The following is a 20,350-nucleotide window of genomic DNA, read 5'->3' as shown; positions in this document are numbered from 1 at the left end:
CCTGAAAACAGAGCCATGAGGAGGTGCAGAAGTCTAGTTTTCTCTCAGAACACTTGAATTACTTAATGCTGAAAGGTTATTATGGATTTTTTGTCCAATGATGCCAAAAACATTCTACCTACTGCAGGTTTAACTTTAAATTTTAAGACCGCAGGGTAACTTATGTTTTTAAGTTGAACCAGCATGAAACTCTTAAAATCAAACAACCAGTAGTGTGCAGCAGTAATGCTGGTTGTATTTGTCTGCTTTCAGTGGTCCACACAGTTAAACCTGCAGGGAATAAAAATATCAACTAACTTCTTGTAGATAAATATTAAATTGATATCTATCTCCTGTTTCACTTTTATTTCATCACCTGTCTCTGCCCTTCCTCCCCTCTTTTCTCCTCCCCTGCCCTTGCCTCCTCTCCTTTCTAATTACCTTTCCTTACCTCCTCCCCAGCACCAGCCCTGCCTCCGGCTCTCAGCAGGATCCAGAGGGGCCGCTGCAGCAGCTGTGTCCCAACAGGGCCTCGGCTTTCTGGGGAGGTAGCTCTGGGTGGTGAAACTCACTGAACCAATCTCGGAGGTCACATGGCGGGGATGTAGAGCAGAACGAGTTGACCTTCTGACCTCTGCTGAGGACTCCAAACTGCATCCCACTATGGATCTGTGATAAGTGAAAGGAATAATCTAACCGGAGGAGAAACTTCAGCCTTACACTAGAGGGTGCTGGTGGTTCAGCTGTGGTTTTTTAACTACAGTGTGTTGAATTTCTCTGTAATTAAACTTTTGAGCCGGGCACCGCATTAACCCCGACACAAAAGCATGCTTTAAGATGAATGAAAAGTGCACATCCTTTACAATTCGTCCCCATTTTGTGTTCTCATTATGTCTGCACATATTCTTAGATCAACAGGCCTCTTCTGCACTAAAGCTAAAAACACTAATGGAAGTCTTTGAAACAGCATTACAACTACATGCTCAAGATAAATGAGAGATCTCCATTTTCCATATTAAAGATAACCATTTCAAGTGAACATCTGAAGTTCATAAATCTTTATTTAAATCAAAGAGCAGATAAAAACATTAAGGCAAAGACGAGCAGCGAGCGTTGAGCTGCGAAATGAAACGTCAAAATTGAACTATACAAGGCTTGATCCGTTAATAAAAAAATCGAAAATTATAAAGCCAGAGAAAACACACAAGTGAATGAGTGCTTGCAGAACACATTTTCAGACATTTAATCAGTAAAACAATAAAGTGCTGTTATTATTGACCTTCTGTGACTGAAGGGATTTCCAGCCTAGAAATAAACTACGCAAGTCAAGCAGTTAATAACAGCCAACTAAAGTGCATGTGTCATTGTATGAAACATAAACAAAAATCAGAGATACTGGAGACATTATTTGCATCTTATAAGCAACTTGGTAACCAGCTTATGCAGAAAAATATTTTTTTCCTCTAGTGCAATAAAAAAAAATCCCCTTTTCCTCTTCCTTTCACATCAGCTGACTCAAACTAATGTAAAATGTTGCCATGCATTTCTTTAATGAATCCCTCTGATTTAGGTTTAGAGGTTTGCGACACATTTCTTGTTATTGTGTGTTTAGTATTTACAGTTGCAGTCAAATATGCAGCACAGTGGGGCAGACGGCGGCACCAATTAGCATCTTGCAGAACTGCTGATGAGATTTCTTTTGTCTTTTCTAAAAAAAAGGATTTGGGATGTGAACGCAGCAAAAAAAAATGGTTTGAATCTGTTTTGTGAAAGACTGCAAATGTTTATTTGCAGTACAAAACAATTTTCTGTTGAGAAAATAAATAACAAAAATGTTTTTTTTAAGTTTTCCTAAGAATTTCAATGATATGGAAGTGCTTTAATATGTGGTCTGGCTGTTCTGAACTGAATAAAAGATGAATAAAATATTCTAGTGATGCAGAATGAAGGAGCATGACTTGGGAGGCAATAACAGGCTGAGCCTTCCTGCCCTGAGCCGTCCAATGCCGAGGTGAAAAGCTAATGCTAACTACACATGTAGGACTCGTTTTATAGCCTTTGGTGCAGCCGAAAGCATCCTCCAAGAAACGGAACTTCTGCTGGATAACTTTCTGTCTGCAGGCGTTGCACAAGTACGGCAAGAAGAAGCCACTGATGCCAAGAAGGTTCTGCTTCCGTCTCTATCTCTTTATATTAAAATGGAGGGAAGAGACTCAAGTCTGTATATGAACATCAACCAAACTTCATGCCAGACTTTCTCCACTTCATCTTGATGACATACACTGCAGAAATAAAAAAAATAAAAAATCCAACATCTTGGGAAATGAGCGTATTCATTTTCTTGCTGAGATTTAGGTGAGGAGACTGATGCCACTCTCGTGACTGTATGTTAAATATGAAGCTACCGCCTGCAGCTGACTACGTTAGCTTAGCACAAAGACTGGAAACAGGGGTAAACAGCTATAGCCTGGCTCTGCTAGAAGGAAACAAAATCTTTGGTTTTGAACATATTAAACAAACAACATTTTTAATTGGTGGAGCTTTACGCCCGGACACACTGGATGCATGAACAGAGCATGTGCGTTGCAGAACCTCTTGCTTTTTATTTCGGCGTCCATGTTAACAGGTTAGAGCAACCACACTGCCCACGCGTGAGCAGCGCGGCTCAGGTGCGGCTCGGCTGCGTCTCTTCTAGAGATTTGAGGTCTCGCCTATTTTTTCTCCACGTGCCAAATTAGAGAGGCAGTGAATATGACCTTTTGACCCAGACAGCAACATTACTACAGTTTCAATCTCCATATCTGTGGAATATGTCACACACATTAAAAAACGTATATATTTATATAACACTTCCTGTTTCAGTTTCAAAACATAAAAAAAAGAAATTCTGTGGAAAGAATTCCCTCATTTGTTAACACAATTATTTCTGAAATATTTGCAGGACAGTATTGTGAAAAATACAGTGACTTGCAGGGCTCCATAAATGAATAAAGTACCGCCTTTTAATTGTGGATTATTACTATTAGGCCTACTTACAAATGAGCACACGCTTCTTAACCCTTTTCTGTCTAAAATAAATATAAATGACATTCATAATGAAATGAAATGACCATTATGAAAGGCAACTCTATGAAGAACGAAACGGCTGGCAGTAGCAGCGTAGCAAGCAACAATGCTGTCGGTGTGGACACCACATGCGTGAGAGAAGCAGCAGCTCAGCGAGGTAGCCGTCACACAATGCTCACGCATCCAGTGTGTCCCGCGCGTTAGAAGAGCTGGTAGATGGATTTTGTTACCTTTGGACGGAGCCTGCTTTAACCTTCTACACCACCAGTTCCAAGTTCAGCTGTGTCCCTTCCTTGTCTATCAAGAAAGATGGAAATCTGACCACACTGTTGCTTTCATTTTTTAGTGAGGATTAGAGGACAACTCCTCACTAAAAAAAATTCTGAACTCATCTGGATTCAAGTGAAAGAGAGCTTCTAATTAAACCTCCTTATAACTGCTTCCTTCAAAAGATTTTACTGATTAGTTTTTATGCAGTAAATATTTTCATTTAAAAGCTTTTGTACATATAGAACTGGATTCCTAAAGCTACAAAAAAAACTAGTGACTGACTGCCCGAGCGTCTTCCTGTACAAAAAGATCAATGAGAAATGTCTGCACAAGATGTAGTTGCACCTGCGTTAAGTCTGCATCTGCAACTTGACTGCTGACATATTTATATTAGTGCTATAAGTTATTATTGAAGCTACAGTATGTATTTTATCAAACCTTTTTTTTTTTTTTCTTACATGTTCATCCTCCCAAAGTCTTGTCTTACCTGTGGAAATCATCAAGCACAGGCACAAAAGAGGAGTTATAACTGTATAAATGTTTCACATTTTCACCATCTTGTGTTGTGGAATTTAAAGAAGGTGGTGATGTTTCCAGGACGGGCTAGAAAAAACAGACAGCAAATCAGGAGAGACTGACTGAACATTTGACTTGGTTTTGTTTGTGTTTGTGTGTGTGTGTAAGAAGCTGCCTGCAACAGGCAGCACGGTGTCGCTCCTGGAGAGCCCAACCTCCAGAAACCTCCTACACCTACACACCTCATTGGTTAAAGAGGACTACAAGCTGATTGGCTATTACAGCAGAGTTATGATCTAGTTTTCACCTCGTCAAAGCTTGTTATAGACTCCAGCTTATACAGAAAATCTACGGAAGCCCTGAAAGGCACAGAAGATTTTTTTTTTTCTGGTGATCCATTTTCTAAGTCTAAGTCTCATCTAAATTACAGATGGAAGAAAAATACATTTTTAGGCTGATTTTTTCACTAAGAGGCAAAGAAAAGAAAAAAAAGGAACTTACAAAGATTATCCTGACAAAACATGTTTTCACCTGTTCTTAAGTCATAAACACAGGAGAGAAAATACTTTAGATCAGACTAAGAAAATGGATCGTCCAAAAAAAAAAAAAACTAGCTTGCCTTTCAGGGCATCCGTAGCATCACTCCAACCATCTTTGATTTTCTTTGCAAACACAGTTTCTTTGAAAGTTTGTTCTTTAGCAAAAAAGCAAGAAGCACAGAGACATGAGTAAAGTGTGTATGTGTGTGTGTGTGTGTGGGTGTTTTTCCCCATCCATCCGTGTTTCTACTGTATATGTTTGGATCGGCAAGCCCCATCTGTCCATCCTGCCATCCGCATGTGTGTTTGTGTGTTTATCTGTCGGTCTTCTTGGCCCACGCCAGGTCATCTGATCGCGGTCTCTGCCCTGTGAGTCGTTTGATCAACTGCTCCATCCGTCTCCAAAAGCCCAGCTGGTCCAGTGGATAGTTACACCAACCTGGGATGCGAGGAAACACCGAAAAAGAGAGAAAAAATTGAGCAGTGAAAAGTGGAAGAAGAAGAGAGTCAACAAGCATAGACTGGATATAAGAAGTGGACGTAGTCACCGTGACATCACCCATTGGTTTGTGGACTACGGTTTTGAAGCCTTGAGTCTGGCATTTTTGCCGTCGCAATCTTGTTTTTTGTGACCAGAAGTAACACGGAAAGGTGGGGCGCTAAGTACAACCGAACGCATACGCCTGTTTACAATGTTTACTGAGGTAATAAATCAAGTGAGAAGTAGGGTCATTTTCTTCTATACAATAAGACTTATTTTTGCAACCAGAGGAGTCGCCCCCTGCTGGCTATTAGAAAGAATGCAAGTTTAAGGCAATTCCGCATTGGCTTCCCTTTTCAGAACTGGAGGTTTCCCACTGGGGGGAAGTAAAAAGTAAGATAAGAATTTAAAGGAACATACAGAACTTGGAGTAATTGGACCAAAGTGGTGGACTGACTGACAGACATACATTATCATCTGTATAGCCACGCTGCTAGCCTGGCTAAAAAAGAAAGAAGCCAAAAAAAGACTACTGATAATAACACATTAACGCAAATTAGTTTTAATGCCACTAATTTCTTTAACGCATTAATGCAACTTATGATTTTTATGTTTTAGTGGGCTCAGTTTTAAAGCTAGTGTGAAGAGGCTGGTATCATATGAAACTAGAAAACCATGTCACGGTAGCTAGTTGTGAAGGAGGTTAAATAACGCTCCAAACTTGCACTAAATTTTGGCGAGCATAAACTGGAATGACCTCTGACCTCAAGATATGTGAATGAAAATAGGTTCTATGGGTACCCACGAGTCTCCCCTTTACAGACATGCCCACTTTATATAATCACATGCAGTTTGGGGCAAGTCATAGTCAAGTCAGCACACTGACACACTGACAGCTGTTGTTGCCCGTTGGACTTGAGTTTGCCATGTTATGATTTGAGCATATTTTTTATGCTAAATGCAGTACCTCTGAGGGTTTCTGGACAATATTTGTCAATGTTTTGTGTTGTTAATTGATTTCCAGTAATACATTTATACATACATTTGCATAAAGCAAGCATATTTGTCCACTCCCATGTTGATAAGAGTATTAATTACTTATCTCCCTTTAAGGTACATTTTGAACAGATAGAAAATGTGTGATTAATTTGCGATTAATCAAAATTAATCATGGACAAAATATTTAAATTGATTGACAGCCCTAAAAATTATATAGCTCAATGTTTAATTATTCAAGTAGATCTTATGGAATGACCTGACATTGATATATGAGCTTAATTGTTTTAGACAGATCAGTCCATATTCTTGGAGCCCTGAGGGGATTTTGCTACTGTATTAAGATATTTGTTTTGTCTGTGGCCTCGCCCACTGCTCCGGCAGCACCCACAGGGCGAACACTGGCTCGTATTGACCTGTTTCCAACCATCCTTTCTCCCTCCAACATCCATTTTTTCCCTCCAAACATCCTGGAATCATTTTTCCTATAGTGTCTCTTTTTACTTTTTCATCTTTTTTCTTCACCTCAGACTTCTCTCTCCTGTCCTCTTATCCCTCTCTGCACCCTGATCTTCAGTTGCTATATATCTAACCTCCTGTCTCACTTCTCATCATCATATTCAGACTAGATTTGAGGGGGGGGGAGGCATGAGGGGAGTCTCCCAAGAGATGTCCTTAGCCCCTACTAACACACAGAAATGCCTGCAACGTGCACTTGCTCACACGCACACACACATTTCCAGATTCTTCGTTCTTTTACAGTTTACAGAGCTTTCATAGCTGGAATCTACTGTAATGTAAATACATTAATGTTAATGTATGCATGGCTGCAGGCCAAAGTATATTTACATGTACACATGCATGCATGCATGACTGTACAACCGTCTCTGTACATACATACTGCTCCGACACACACACACACACACACACACACACACACACACACACAGACTCGACAAACACGAACAAGCGTCGCTGCTTTAGAGGCAGTCCCTCGACATTTAAGATAAAAGGCCTTTTTACTATTATTACACACACAGACACAATCCTTACGTTTGTATGCAGAGTAAAGCACTTGCAGTGTTACTTTTGTAAACCCACATTAACTCAAGCACACAAATGCAGAAATAAAAAAGATGTCAGATGCACAAGCGCGCGCACACACACACACACACACACACTGGCAAGAAGCAAATAGAGACATCCACATGAGCTGTGTGTACTTAGGCTACCCTTGTCTGATGCTCACACACCACCACCCATGATGTGTTTGCATAGGGGCGCATGCTATAGCTGCGGGGATATGTCTATGTGTGTGTGAATGTGTGTGTGTGTGTGTGTGTGTATGTGTGTGTGTGTGTGTGTGTCCCTACAGTGACCCCTCTCTCTGCTGGAAGACAGTAAAGCAGCCAGGTTTTGTTTGATTTCACTCTTTCTTTCCCTCCATCTCTTCTTCTTCTTCTTCTTCTTCTTTTTCTCCTTCTTTTGCCACATACTCCTCCCTTTTATTCCCTCCAAATCCCCGCTTCCTACACCACCCTCTCCTCGCCCTCCCGCTCTCTCCCCCTCCCTCCCCTGTCCTCCATCCCCCCTCTGCCTGTGAAGTCCTATTTGTTAGAACAGACAGCAGGTTAGCATTAAATATACATGGGGATTGTCAGCCGGTGGCGAACACAAAGGCAGCTAGGCGAGCCCCGGTGGAATCCAAGCCCGGCCCAGGCAACCAGGCTGGGGGAGTGGGGGGCCGCCGCCGTCCCCCGTGGGTCCCAGACCGCCATCAACCCACCTCCCACCACACACACACACACACACACACAGGTTGGAAACCGAAGAGGAGGTCAAAAAGACTAGTACACACACAGATGCTCTAGTATGCAGATGTGTGCGCACACTTTCCCTGTGACACCCACCCCCATCGACTCGCTCACACACACACATCTGTCGTCCGCTGGGGCGCAGGGTGACGTACAAGCTCAATCCCCCTTGTGTATCCTCCCTCTTTTTCTCTCCCTCTCACCCAGATGCACACAGAATACTGAATGTGGATCTATTACGGAGGCCTCGTGTCTCTGAAGACACGCGCGCACGCAAAACAGAACATTTTCTTTTAGTTATTTATACGAAGCCGACAGACAGACAGACACAGCCGCCATTTTGTCCCAATCTGCAGAGAATTGTAAGTGAAATTATTCTGGAGTCATCAGCTTCAATTATGGCGATCTCAAAATGGCCACCCACAACATACACACTGATAAACATCTGACAGTAAGCAAAAGTCCCATTAAACACAGTCTATGCTTCAGTGCCTCAATGCTGGAGGCAAAAATTAAAGAAGACTACGTTACTCAGACTGAAACATTAAAAGCGGTATCTTCCCTCTACCTCCGCCTCGACTCAAATGAAGCAAAGATATCGATTCTGGCATTAAAAAAAATCAATTTCAAAATTGTAAAAAAAAATCCTGATACATAGGTTAATTGATGTTTTTCCTTCCCCCCCACTAGTCATAATAACACAGTTCTTACCTGTAGTAATGCAGTAGTATGTCTCGTGCGGCGAGACATGGTGGATGCGGTGATGTTTCCGTGGCAACACCATATGGCAGTCCTGGAGCAGCGTGACCCAGCGCGGGAGGCCGAAGTAGGAGTGGCTCCACTTATGAATCTGATTGGTCAGCGTAACGAAAACCGCCAGGGCGAAGACGTAGCAGTCCCAGGGATAGGACGCCGCCAAGGCCTCTGAAAGGTGACAGGAGACAGACAGGCATTTATACACAGAGAAAGAAAGAAAGAAAGAAAGAAAGAAAGAAAGAAAGAAAGAAAGAAAGAAAGAAAGAAAGAGAGTAAAGTTAATAGAATAATTGATCAAACTGTTTAGTGTAATGAAGGAGGCCAGCATGAAGGCGTAGTACTCCCACAGAGAGGATGCCGGCAGGAGCCTCGGAGAGATGAAGAGACCGAGGGGGAGGATGAGGAACAGGGAGGGAGAAGAGGAGACGGAGAGAGATGGGGAAGAATGGCAGAGGAGAGGACAAAGACAGATAAGTAGGATGATGAGGACGAGAGGGTAAAATAGCCTGAAATGTAACACAACATACAATCAGAAAGACGGAAAGCAGTCTGTCAAGATATCTTCCAAAAATCAGAGAAGCCAAGTGGAGATCAGTCATCTGACATCAATGCGTTTGACTGTTTTTTATCACCTCAGCACCGCAGGTATCAAGAGGGAAATTTAAGGCCGTTAGTCAGGGGTGAGACACTTCAGCCTTCCTCGCCTCAGTGCCACCATAAAAGGAAATCAGTCTCTGAACTCTGTCTGTTCTTTATTAAGCAAGTAAAAGTCCCACTGATGTTCAAATGGAACTATGAATCATCACCCCTCCTCACCTTTTAATATTTAAACAACTTGCTGCAATCTCGCTCTCATACTCTAAAAGAACTACACATCGTTCCTACAGAGGTGCCCTGCAGGGACTGGACAGAATGTGTGCTGTGTTTTTATGTGATATTCAGATGAAGGTGGAGTTGTAGTTAGAGTTCAGATGGAGGCTGGGGAATAGGGAGAAAGTCACACTTGAATAGCATTTGGAAGTGCATCTTTTTTGTTTAATGTGTTGAATTTTATTTTGAAAAAGGAAACAGTGACAGGACTTTACATAATAAAAGGCATTTCAAAGCTGCAAAGGTAGTTTCATTTCATGGGGCAAAGAGGAGGGATTGTTGGAAAATCTTCAGTTCAGTGTAATGTTGATTGGGGTCTGGAGTGAGGTCACTTTTAAAAATCTGCTGTTCTACAGGGGGGAAGAGGAATGAGATTCTGAGGGAAAAAAAGAAGAAATGAAAGTTGCAGTTTACATCCATGTCTGTCCAAAATGTCATCACTTTCATGGTTTTATCCTATTAGACATTTGCGTGAAATGTTCATTATTGGGATGTGAATTCTTGAATTATGACATGCAAAAATATGTTTTGTGAGTTCACAGTGACCTTGACCTTTGACCTTCAAAACCTATTCAGTTCATCCTTGAGCCCAAGTGGACGTTTCTTCCAAGTTTGAAGAAATTACCTTTAGGCATTCCTGAGATATCGCCTTTACAAGAATGGGACGGACGTGAGGTCACAGTGACCTTGACCCCTGACCACCAAAATCTAATCAATTCATCCTTGAGTCAAAGTGGACGTATTCCCTGAATGTAGTATTTCAATTTCAAGCTACTTTATACTTCTTCTACAACACTACATTTCAGTGGGAAATATTGTACATTTCACTCCACTACATTTATTTTACACCTGTAGTTACTAGTTCCTTTACAGATTAAGATTGTACAAAACAAAAGATAAGATGATTTTATAAAATGACACATTGTTGTAGATTAAACTACCCAACCGGATATAAAGTAGTTTAAATGAACTCACCTCCACCAACTACAACAGTGTAATGCTGCTTACACATTTACACATCAGTATACTTATACTTCTTATCCACAGCCATATATTGACACCTGTCAAGCAAATCTTTTTTTCTTATCAAACATTGCAAAAGGGTGAACAAAATGCATCTTTGTCAGCTGGGCATAAGTATTTAATTAGGCTTCCTAAAAGCAGAATTAAGCGTAAAAAAACTAGGGCTGTCAATCGATCAAAATGTTTAATCACAATTAATCGCGATTAATCGCAAATTAATCGCACGTTTTTTTCTGTTCAAAATGTACCTCAAAGGGAGATTTGTCAAGTATTTAATACTCTTATCAACATGGGAGTGGTCAAATATGCTGCTTTATGCAAATGTATGTATATATTTATTATTGGGAATCAATTAACAACACAAAACAATGACAAATATTGTCCAGAAACCCTCACAGGTACTGCATTCAGCATAAGAAATATGCTCAAATCATAACATGGCAAACTCAAGCCCAACAGGCATCAACAGCTGTCAGTGTCTGTAAAAGGGAGACAAGTGGGTACCCATAGAACCCATTTTCATTCACATCTTATCTTAAGGTCAGAGGTCAAGGGACCCCTTGACAGTTTTTCCTTGCCAAAATTTGGAGCGTTATGGATAGTGCGATAGGACCCGAAAGATGGTGACGAGAGGGTAACGTCACGCTGCCGTAAAGTGGTATCGGTGCCGTTGTATCGGAGCCGTTTTTTGCGAGTACGAGCCGAGTACATGCGCAGAGTATCGGACCCGATACCCGATACTGATAGATTTATTTATTATCCTGAAGTTATCATGTTAACTTTGACAGCTCAAGTAAAAATATAGAAAGAGTACATGAAGAAGAGACTGGTTTCAGGGAAGTGGTTAATGCTCATAGTGTCAGTGTTGATGTGAACTGACAGGTGACAAACATGTCAGGACTCAAGCATAGGAGCAGCTGAGTGCGACAATTCCTAAAATAATATTACGCATGAAAACGGTCTGAAACGCTGCTACTGTTGTTGTCATTTGAACAGAATTTGGAGTCTGCAGCTCGTCCGTCACATGGCTAACTTGTGTTATTCACTTGAGTCTTTCTGTCGCTATGACTTACAGCTGTCCTCTCTCAGTCTACCTCCATCCCTCGTTCCCTCTCTTTGGTTAAAACAGCGATCTCTTGACCCCAGTTCAAGTGCAGACATGACAGCTGGAGATGTCACCTCGCGGCTTTCAGCTTTCCCCATCTACCTCTGTCTCCGTCTTTGTCTGGTGACCGCTTGACACTGCGAGGAGCTTGACATGACAGGTTTAGATGTCATCTTGCCGCTACATGACCCTCTGGCACCCCCCGCGCTCTCTCGCTCCCTCTCTCCTCCACGCACTCTCACCCTCTGTCTCAAACTCTTAGCGGTGACCTCTTAAGGTGCGGACATGACAGGTGTAGATGTCACTGCATCTCTCCCCGTCTCTGTCTCGTGACCTCTTGACTCCCTGCGGTGTGTGACATGACAGGTGTGGATGTCACCTACAAGTTTACCTCACTACTGCTCTCTCCCCTCTAATCTTCTCTCCCTCACCTCACACCACCCAACCCCCCCACCACCGTCGCTTGTCCCCGCTGTGGACAAGAAGCCGACCTTTGCAAGTTGCCTCTTTGCTCCTCTTTTCTTGATGCATAAAAATCCCTTACATTCTTTCCATTTCTATCAGAATTCTCAGTCTGTATTATTTTTATCATCTTCCTTCTTGGCATTGAATGTGTTGACATGGAGAACTTTGATACATTATTTATATAACTATACTAACAAAACAACTCTACCTATATTATACCCTGAAGTTTCCTTTGCCATTTTTTACTCTCCTACACGACTTGTTCACTATGGAGGACGGAACCTGCCAAAATCTAAATTAAATAAATAAATGACTCAATATATAAATAAATAAATAAATAAATAAATATCATTAAATGTAGCAGAAATAATCTTAAAAATAAAAGTAGCCATTAATTAATTGATAGATGTGACATAAATTGATATTTCTGTTTTAATTTGATTTTTCTATTTATTTATCTTTGTTTTAATTACCTTATTTATTTACTCCTCTGTTTAATTTTCCCTTTTACTTATTTATGTATTTATTTTAAATATTTTTAAATTTAATTATTTATTTTTGCATTTATTCATTTTATTTATTTAGGGATGATTTTCCCTTTGCATTTCACTCATTATTTATTTCCCCAAACTTATTTATTTCTATATTTTCTTTATCCCTTACTTGATGGAACATCCAGCTTTTTCAGGTGAGCAACACTGAAGACACAAAACATCCGTCCATCCATTATCTGTAAATTATAAAAGATAAATGCTCATCTTGTTTTAGTAATTATTGAAATTTAAACATGTACAGAGATAAAAGATCGAAAAGATCATACTGTAACATTTTCATTTTATTGTGAATATTGCCATTTGAAATTTCATCATTGCATTCCACCGTAACGTGGTATCATTTGGTTGAAGAAGTAAAATTGTGGCCTATTTGCACCTTTAAATTCCTTTTTGTTGGAAGATTATTCTGTCTTTTATTGAACTTGTGCAGTGCCCATTCAGAGCGCATGCCCATCCGAAACCGTCCGATGGCAGTCATATATATATACACAGATAGCCAAAGAATACTTCCCTTACAGTTAGATGATGCTGCTACAGCGACACTTATTGGCCAAATGGCACAAATTGCCATGGTTACTCAGACATCATATCTACACATGTCTACCAAATGTGGTCGCAATAGCACAAAGCGTTCAGGAGATATGACATTTTTTGTAATATAAGCCCTGTCCAAAGCATTTGAGGTAACTTTGAGGGCCAGTTATAGCAAAACTGTATGAAACATAAAAAAAAAAAAAAAAAAGTAAGCTTTTTCCAGCTAGTGTTCTGTTGCTCAAAATTTGTAGGAGTACTTGCAAAAAAATCTGATTTGGACAAAATTGTAAATGGTGGAAAATCAATCTAGACCTAGAATTTTGATTCTCAGACTTACGGTTCAAAAGTTACAGGCCAGAAGGACATACACACAAAGATTTCTTGCTTTATAGTTTGATAGCCAGCTGACTGGTTTATTCATGACAGCAAAGTGTATCAATGATGCTTGTGAGCAGCTCAACCCCACAAAACCACAGCTAACTGATGATAACTCCTCTCCTCTCCACCCATCAGTGACCTTTCGGCTCGAGTTGAAGTGCAGACATGACAGGTGGAGATGTCCCCTCCTCAATAACAGGTTGCTCCGTCTTTCCTGCTGATCTTCCTCCTCCCATTCCTCCCTTCCTGCCCTGCACTTGTAAGGTCAGTGCACATGATTACCTGCAAAACTAACCCCATGCTTTTCCAAGACCAGTGGACACACTTCAGCCGGAGTCTGTGCTGCCTTTGGTGTCCTGCAACACTAAGTCACTGCTACACTTTGCTAGACCCTGTAGAGCCGACCTTCTAAAGTCCTTACATTCACATTACACACACATTGGAACGACTTACCTACTGAGATTAGGTCTCTATCACTACTTTTAAATCTCTTCCCAAACATTCTTTTTTTAAAAAGCTTCAGGGTGCTTTCACATCAGGGACCCGGGCCCGGATCCGAGTACACTTGTCCCCAAAGTCCAGTTTGATTGATTATTGTGAACGCTCCGTACCGTACTCGAGTCCACTTGAAAAGGTGGTCTGGAGTACGGTTCATGTGTACTCGGGTACGGTTCGCATTAGGTGTGAAAGCCATCCATACCAAAACACGGAAGTGGACTGCTATTAAACGTGAGTAACGTTAGCAGTCAGCGAGTAGTTGTGAAAGGGCCGGCTTTTTTCAACGCCGCCGATCTCCTCCGATCATCTGTAGGCTATATGCGCATAGCATGCGCCGATCTCATCCTCTGAGCTGCACAGCCTTGGGTGATAAAGCAAAAAAGCAGGCAAGAGGTTCATTAAAATATAGATAATAGTAGGCGATGGGGTCGGGCGATGTTTGCTATTTTATTTAGCTTATTTATTTAATGGTCTGCCTCCGAAGAACGAGAGATGCTCAGCGGGCAGAGAGAGGTAAAGTGGGGGGAAACGGAGTGTAGAGTCGACATATTTTCACATCAAACTCTGTGAAATAGGAGTTTATGACCAAACCAGAGCTGGTGATTGCTGGAGAGACTAACGACGACGGTGTTGGTGAGTTTTATTTTGTTTCTGTCGAGCTTGAATGAAGTGTTTTACGATGCTCCGCCGCTAGAACAGCTGATCTCGACATAAACAAATACACATGGATGATGACGCGACCGTACTCGGGTACGGAACGACTTTACTAATGTGAAAGCTGAGCGGCGGAGGAGTGGAGAGGGGGGGCTATCGTACTCGGGCACGGTACAGATCAATCGTACCTAATGTGAAAACGCCCTTAATCTCTGTGTGAATTATATTTAATTGCAATTTATTTATCTATGGACCCCTGAACACGTTAGTTAACGCTGTCTCGCACGTTTTGTTGGCTTGAAAGTTAACACTAACCAATGGGCCCAGATTAGCCGACCTCTAAGCAGACTACTTCGGGAGGAGTAGACGGCTAGCTTGTCAGTCCCCAGACAAGCTAGCTAGCTAACGCCTGCTCTCCTCCCGGCGAAGTAGTCTCCTAGCTGCAAGGAACGAGTCAGAGGGAACGTGACCTAGCGCTGTCCGCTGTTGGGCTCATTTTCTGTAGCAATGGTGGAATTAGCAAGGTAGCTAGCTAACTAGCCAGTCGTTAATTGACTAAAATTGAACAACTTAATGCTTCATCCACACACTCTTGTCACAGCGTAGGAAAGCACAGTGCTATCGCCAGATGAGTGACATCTTTGTTCGGCTCATTTTCTGTGTTGCATGACAGCATGGCGGAATGAGCAAGCTAGCTAAGCGGGCCGGTGGCCAACAGCAGCGCTGTCAAGATAAATTGAGGGCGTATAAATATTTAGATGCCTATAGTTAACTATCTTTCAGTAAAGTCAGTCCAAAAGAGAGTCGTACAATATCGACAAAGCGTTTATAGAGATGGAGAGAAGGGGTTGCTAATAGTTTAGCCTTCTGCTAACTGCAGCCAACGGCTCACGCCTGCGGTTAGCAGAAGGCTTACTATTAACAACATTTACTCTCCATCTACGAAACATTTCACCGATATTGTAGCACGCTAGAGCTTTCGAATCACAGTTTGTCATCTCAAATGTATGCAATATCAATTCTGGCACCCAACATAAAAGCAAGATAACATTTTCGATGTATAACTTTAGCCCACTGCTAATGTTCGCCTCCAGTCTTTCCTTTGTTTTGCCTCCAGCTGACACGTGACATAATCACGGCGTCGACGGAAAAAGGGTCATTGTATTGTATTTTATTATTATTGTTTTATTGAATTTTTGTTGCTGTGAAACACTTTGTAACATTGTTAAGAAAAGCGCTATATAAATAAAGTTCATTATGAATATTATTATTACAGCTTTATGCAGTGTGACTGCAAGCACGTTAGCAGTGTGTGTGAGTGGGAAGCCGGTGGGAGATCTCTTCCATGTTGCTGCACTCGCAATTCCCACTGCTTTCTTGCAGAAGGGGTGAAATCTTCGGGGATAGATCGAACCCCTGCAGGTGTTACGGCCCCAAGCTTCTCACTCACAGGTGATAACAATGGGAATGACAAAACAGGATACAAAAAAATTACATGCATGTGCTCAACTGGCTCCGTGCTACATCGTCAGTAGAGGGATTTAAGTTCTGTGTGCGTATGCTAAAGTACCTGGTGTGTATGTGAGGAACTTGTAGGCCATGTGAGCCAGTGGGAGGATGGGGATCATACAGTTGTCGCCATTGGTTTCAATGGAGTCGTGGCGAGTGATGGCGGTCGGATCGATGTGGTGCTCCCTGAATGGACGAATAAATGCCTGCAGAAAGAGAGAGACAGAGATTAATTATTGCTGTAAAATTAACAAAATAATCATTTCTATAGCGTCTAAAGCAGCAGCCAATTACCATTCTGCCCTCTTTTTTAAAAGGGGTAGGGGTGGGGGACAGTCACAGTAGATGCCACATAGAAGTGGTGTACATCATCTGAAAGCTGGGAACCTGAAGATTAATTTACGATAAGAGAATCAATTCAAATAATTTGTGAAAGTGTATAAGAGCGTAGAACATGATGATACAAGTCTGTGATGGCCATTTCCATGCTCTATTATGTCTCATAAATTGTTGCAGCAATTTTGGGGTTAATACCATTTGTTACACAGATTTGGTGCTAAATTTTAAAACAATTTGCCATTCGAGAATCGATAAAAATGATCAATAATCCCTCCAAAATACCACATTAAGAAACCAAGACCTTGAGGAACACCATAGAAAAAGCCATGCTGTGATTTGGTTTCACTTTTGACAATTGGAAATTTCTGCAAGTATCACATTTTTCAGCGATTGGATGGCGAGCACTTCTGTTCTGGAAAATTGATCAGAAACCCTCTTATTGTCAATATAGCTAGGAAAGCCAAACATCCTCTGAATGCCCTAGGTCTCTAGTTTGTGGTTGTAAAGTTTCATGAGGTTGTGATTATCCTAGAGGTCACCACAGGTCAGTTTTTACAGACTAACATCATCACACATGAATACAATTGGGCTCATTGGATCCACAAGAGTCTCAGCTTTACAGTCATACCCAATCTATGTAATTCCAAGACTGTTTAGGGACCCCAGTATGAAGAAATATTAAAATACACCATTTTAGAATAGGTGGAAAATAACACATTTATACTGCATTCAAAAAACTGCATGTTATTATCATAAAGTGGTCATGTCTGTAAAGTGGAGACTCGTGGGTATCCATAGAACCCATTTTTATTCACATTTATTGAGGTCAGATGTCAAGGGATCCCTTTGAATATTGCCATGCCGGTTTTTCCTCACCAAAATTTAGCGTAACTTCGTAGCGTTATTTAACCTCCTTCCCGACAAGCTAGTATGACATGGTTGGTACCAATGGATTCTTTAGGTTTTTTAGTTTCATATGATACCATGATTATCTTCACTCTAGCTAAACTTTACTCTAAAACTAAGCCCGCAACAACCTCTGAAAGACACAATAGTGGCCGGTTGGCCGTCGGAGTGTAAACGGGTTAACCAATCATGAGTTTATTTTTGAGTCATAGCAGTTGGACTTATGGAAATAGACGGCACTGAAATGTTACTTCTGCATTAAATAAAAGACACTGAAAAATTAAACCGTTTCTCTATTTTCACCAGTCTACAGGCTGACGCACAAAACATAGAGCATGATAGACAGTTTTATTTTGAAATCATAAAAAAAGACTGCATTTTATACTCTATATATGGGGTTTATGTGGTTGGAATTAAAAATCCTGTTGAAATCAACATTGCAAAAGAAACAGAATTTAAACTTTAAAGCCAAAGTGCAATAATTTAAATAAACAGCAAACAGAAAATTCTCCCCGTGTTTCTGACCTTCTGTTCTCTCAGTTAAACACACATAAACCTCCACTTTTCTCTAAATGGATCTGATGTGATGAACAACAATAGGGACAAAAGCAGGGGCAGATTTTCTACTTAATTTACATTCACCTTAAATCGAAACACAAAACAGACACTGGAAAGCATTGTTTACAGTCTTTACGCAAATGCAGATCAAATGCACACACACACACACACACCACGACTCAGCGGTGCCCAGCAGCCTGCACAACCCCAAAGCTCATATCCAGCATCCTAATAAACCACAGAACAGCAGTCGGCCCGTGCAGAAACACTCATACACATAAATGACTCGTGGATGCCACACACACAAACTCTAATATGTGAGCTTCAAACACACACACGACACACACACGTACACGCTCGCAAACCCCACCTGCACTGCGCAGCGGCAGACACCTGTCTGTGAGAGCATGGGGGTCTCAAATGAAAGACTGAATCTGAATCTCAGAAGCACAAAAGCGGACAAAACAGAGACACGCACACACATGCACACACAGGATAAAGGTAATTTATTTCCCTCTGTGGAAAAAGCAAAAAAAGGTAGGTTTGCATCTGTATGTGTGTGTGTGTGTGTGAGTGTGAGTGTGTGTGTGTGTGTGTGTGTAGCCATGGAAGCATCAGCATGAAAACTCATTATTGTCGTGTTGGCTGTTCGGACCAATCACACGCGGCCATCAGCGAAAATGGTTGGTAGGTGCCACTGCAAACACAGAAACTATCAGTTGATATCTTCACAATTATGTACCCATCTCCGCTCCCGTCTGCCTCTCCCCCACCTCCCATCACCCCCCTCCTCTCGCCGCAGCCCTCAGCCAGATGAAAGCCCGGCTAAGCCACGGAGGTCGTGCCGAGCGGGGCGGCATCAGCGCTCCCAGTTAACGGCGGGCCACCGGTCGCTGCGTGTCCTCTAATCCCACACCGTTTAACGGCCCGCCTCGCACGAGGTCCGTTAATCACCAGCTCACATCGCCCATCGCCCCAGCAACCAGCGCTGTCCCACTGGTTGGACGGACACGCCCTTCCACCCCCTTCCTTTTTTTTTTTGTCCTTCCGACCTTTATACTGTATTTTCATCTCACTTTTTGTTGGCTTCTCTTTTTGGCCACATATTTCCATCGATTCTTTCTTCTTACTGTCGCCCTTTTTTTCCTTCTGGTCTTTGAGAAGGAACTGACATTCAATTAAATCTACTTCCTAATCAGCCTCATTAGAGAGTAGCATTAAAGGAGACATGTTTGAGATGTAACAAAAAAGACAGACATAAGGAGAAACCGTATTGAAGATTGCAAACAGTTAGAGAGGAAGGATCTTCAAACATGTATCCCTAAACTGTAAGCACATCTGGCAAATTTCAATGTGAATCGAGCATCATTGGGAACTAATGAGCGTGACTTTGTCCTCAAAGTGGTGTCATTAGAGGACTGCTAAATCCTTGTTGAGTCAATTAAAGCTCAACGACATGACGGCGACAAAAAAAAACAGCACGGCCCAAAGCTTCGCTAAGGAATAGTTCGAAACACCGCTGGGAGAATGTAGTGCACTTTTTAAGATAGTGTTGCAGTTTTAGCACTGGGGAGCGTGAAAAGGCTTTTATGGATTCAAATCAAAGCAAATCATAGTTATATAATTCCGAATGAAGAGCATAAGCAGAGTGAAGTATGGGAGACTTTTACATAGAGTACAACTTTGAGGTAGAGCAACATCACCTTGCAATTAAGGGATGTTGATGTTGGTGACAAATGAGGTGTTTTGTGAATATTGTGCTTTTTCACAATGTGCTCACTAATTATAATAATAATGATAAGAAGCAGAAGAATTGGATCGTCATTTAGCCTCGAGATTTTACACACCAGAGTACAGTGTACAAATCCAGTAATGTAGAAATCCTGAAATCTTAAGGGATTGAATTGAATGATTGATTAGTCAATTAATCGATTAGTCGATCGATAGAAAATAATACTTACAATAATTTTGATAATTGATTGATTTTTTCAGTCATTTTTCAAGCAGAATGTCAAAAATTGTCATTTATTGTCATTGTAAAGAGAATATCTTTGGGTTTTGGAGTTGGTATGGTTGAACAAAACAAGACATTAGCACAGGTCACCTCAAGCTCTGGGAAGTTGAGATGGGCAATTTTTCACAATTGTTTTGATGTTTCATAGACTAAACAGTTTATTGAAAAATGATAAACCCATTTGTGCCCGCAACTGAATTTTTTTTAATTTTGGTGGAAATGTTCTTTGGGCTTGCCTAAGCACAAATGTTAAGAAATTTTCTAAATCAGTCAAACCATTTGGCTGAAAAGTGAGTTTTTTTGTCATACTATATCTAGTATTTGGGACTACTGTTTTCGCAATAGACTCAATTATACTTAATATTTAGGAAAAAAAACAGTGGTCCCATGTTCCCGAAGACTAGATATAGTAAAATGACTGTATCTCAGAAACTACAATGAGCAAAATCAAGGATTTGATATCTATGAACTCATAACAAGTTGAATTTCAAAGATTTTAACACATATAAAAATATCATATGGAAAA

General features: G+C 41.2%; 1 protein-coding gene across 2 annotated transcripts in view; it reads right to left on the bottom strand.

Moving 5' to 3' along the window:
* Nucleotides 1–1,022: 1,022 nt before the first annotated feature.
* The window catches only part of LOC141765737 (plasmanylethanolamine desaturase 1), a 53,816-nt gene continuing 34,488 nt past the window's right edge, over nucleotides 1,023–20,350 (bottom strand). For both annotated transcript variants that reach the window (XM_074631956.1, XM_074631955.1), the window contains 3 exons: nucleotides 16,069–16,213; nucleotides 8,373–8,585; nucleotides 1,023–4,809 (listed from right to left, as the gene is read on the bottom strand). In XM_074631956.1, the coding sequence (XP_074488057.1) occupies nucleotides 4,685–4,809; nucleotides 8,373–8,585; nucleotides 16,069–16,213 (483 nt within the window). In that variant the 3' untranslated portion in view covers nucleotides 1,023–4,684. The remainder of the gene's footprint in view (nucleotides 4,810–8,372; nucleotides 8,586–16,068; nucleotides 16,214–20,350) is intronic.

Source organism: Sebastes fasciatus, chromosome 4, assembly GCF_043250625.1.
Source record: "Sebastes fasciatus isolate fSebFas1 chromosome 4, fSebFas1.pri, whole genome shotgun sequence".
NCBI classification, from domain to species: Eukaryota; Metazoa; Chordata; class Actinopteri; order Perciformes; family Sebastidae; genus Sebastes; species Sebastes fasciatus.
This window is presented reverse-complemented; position numbering and strand designations above follow the sequence as displayed.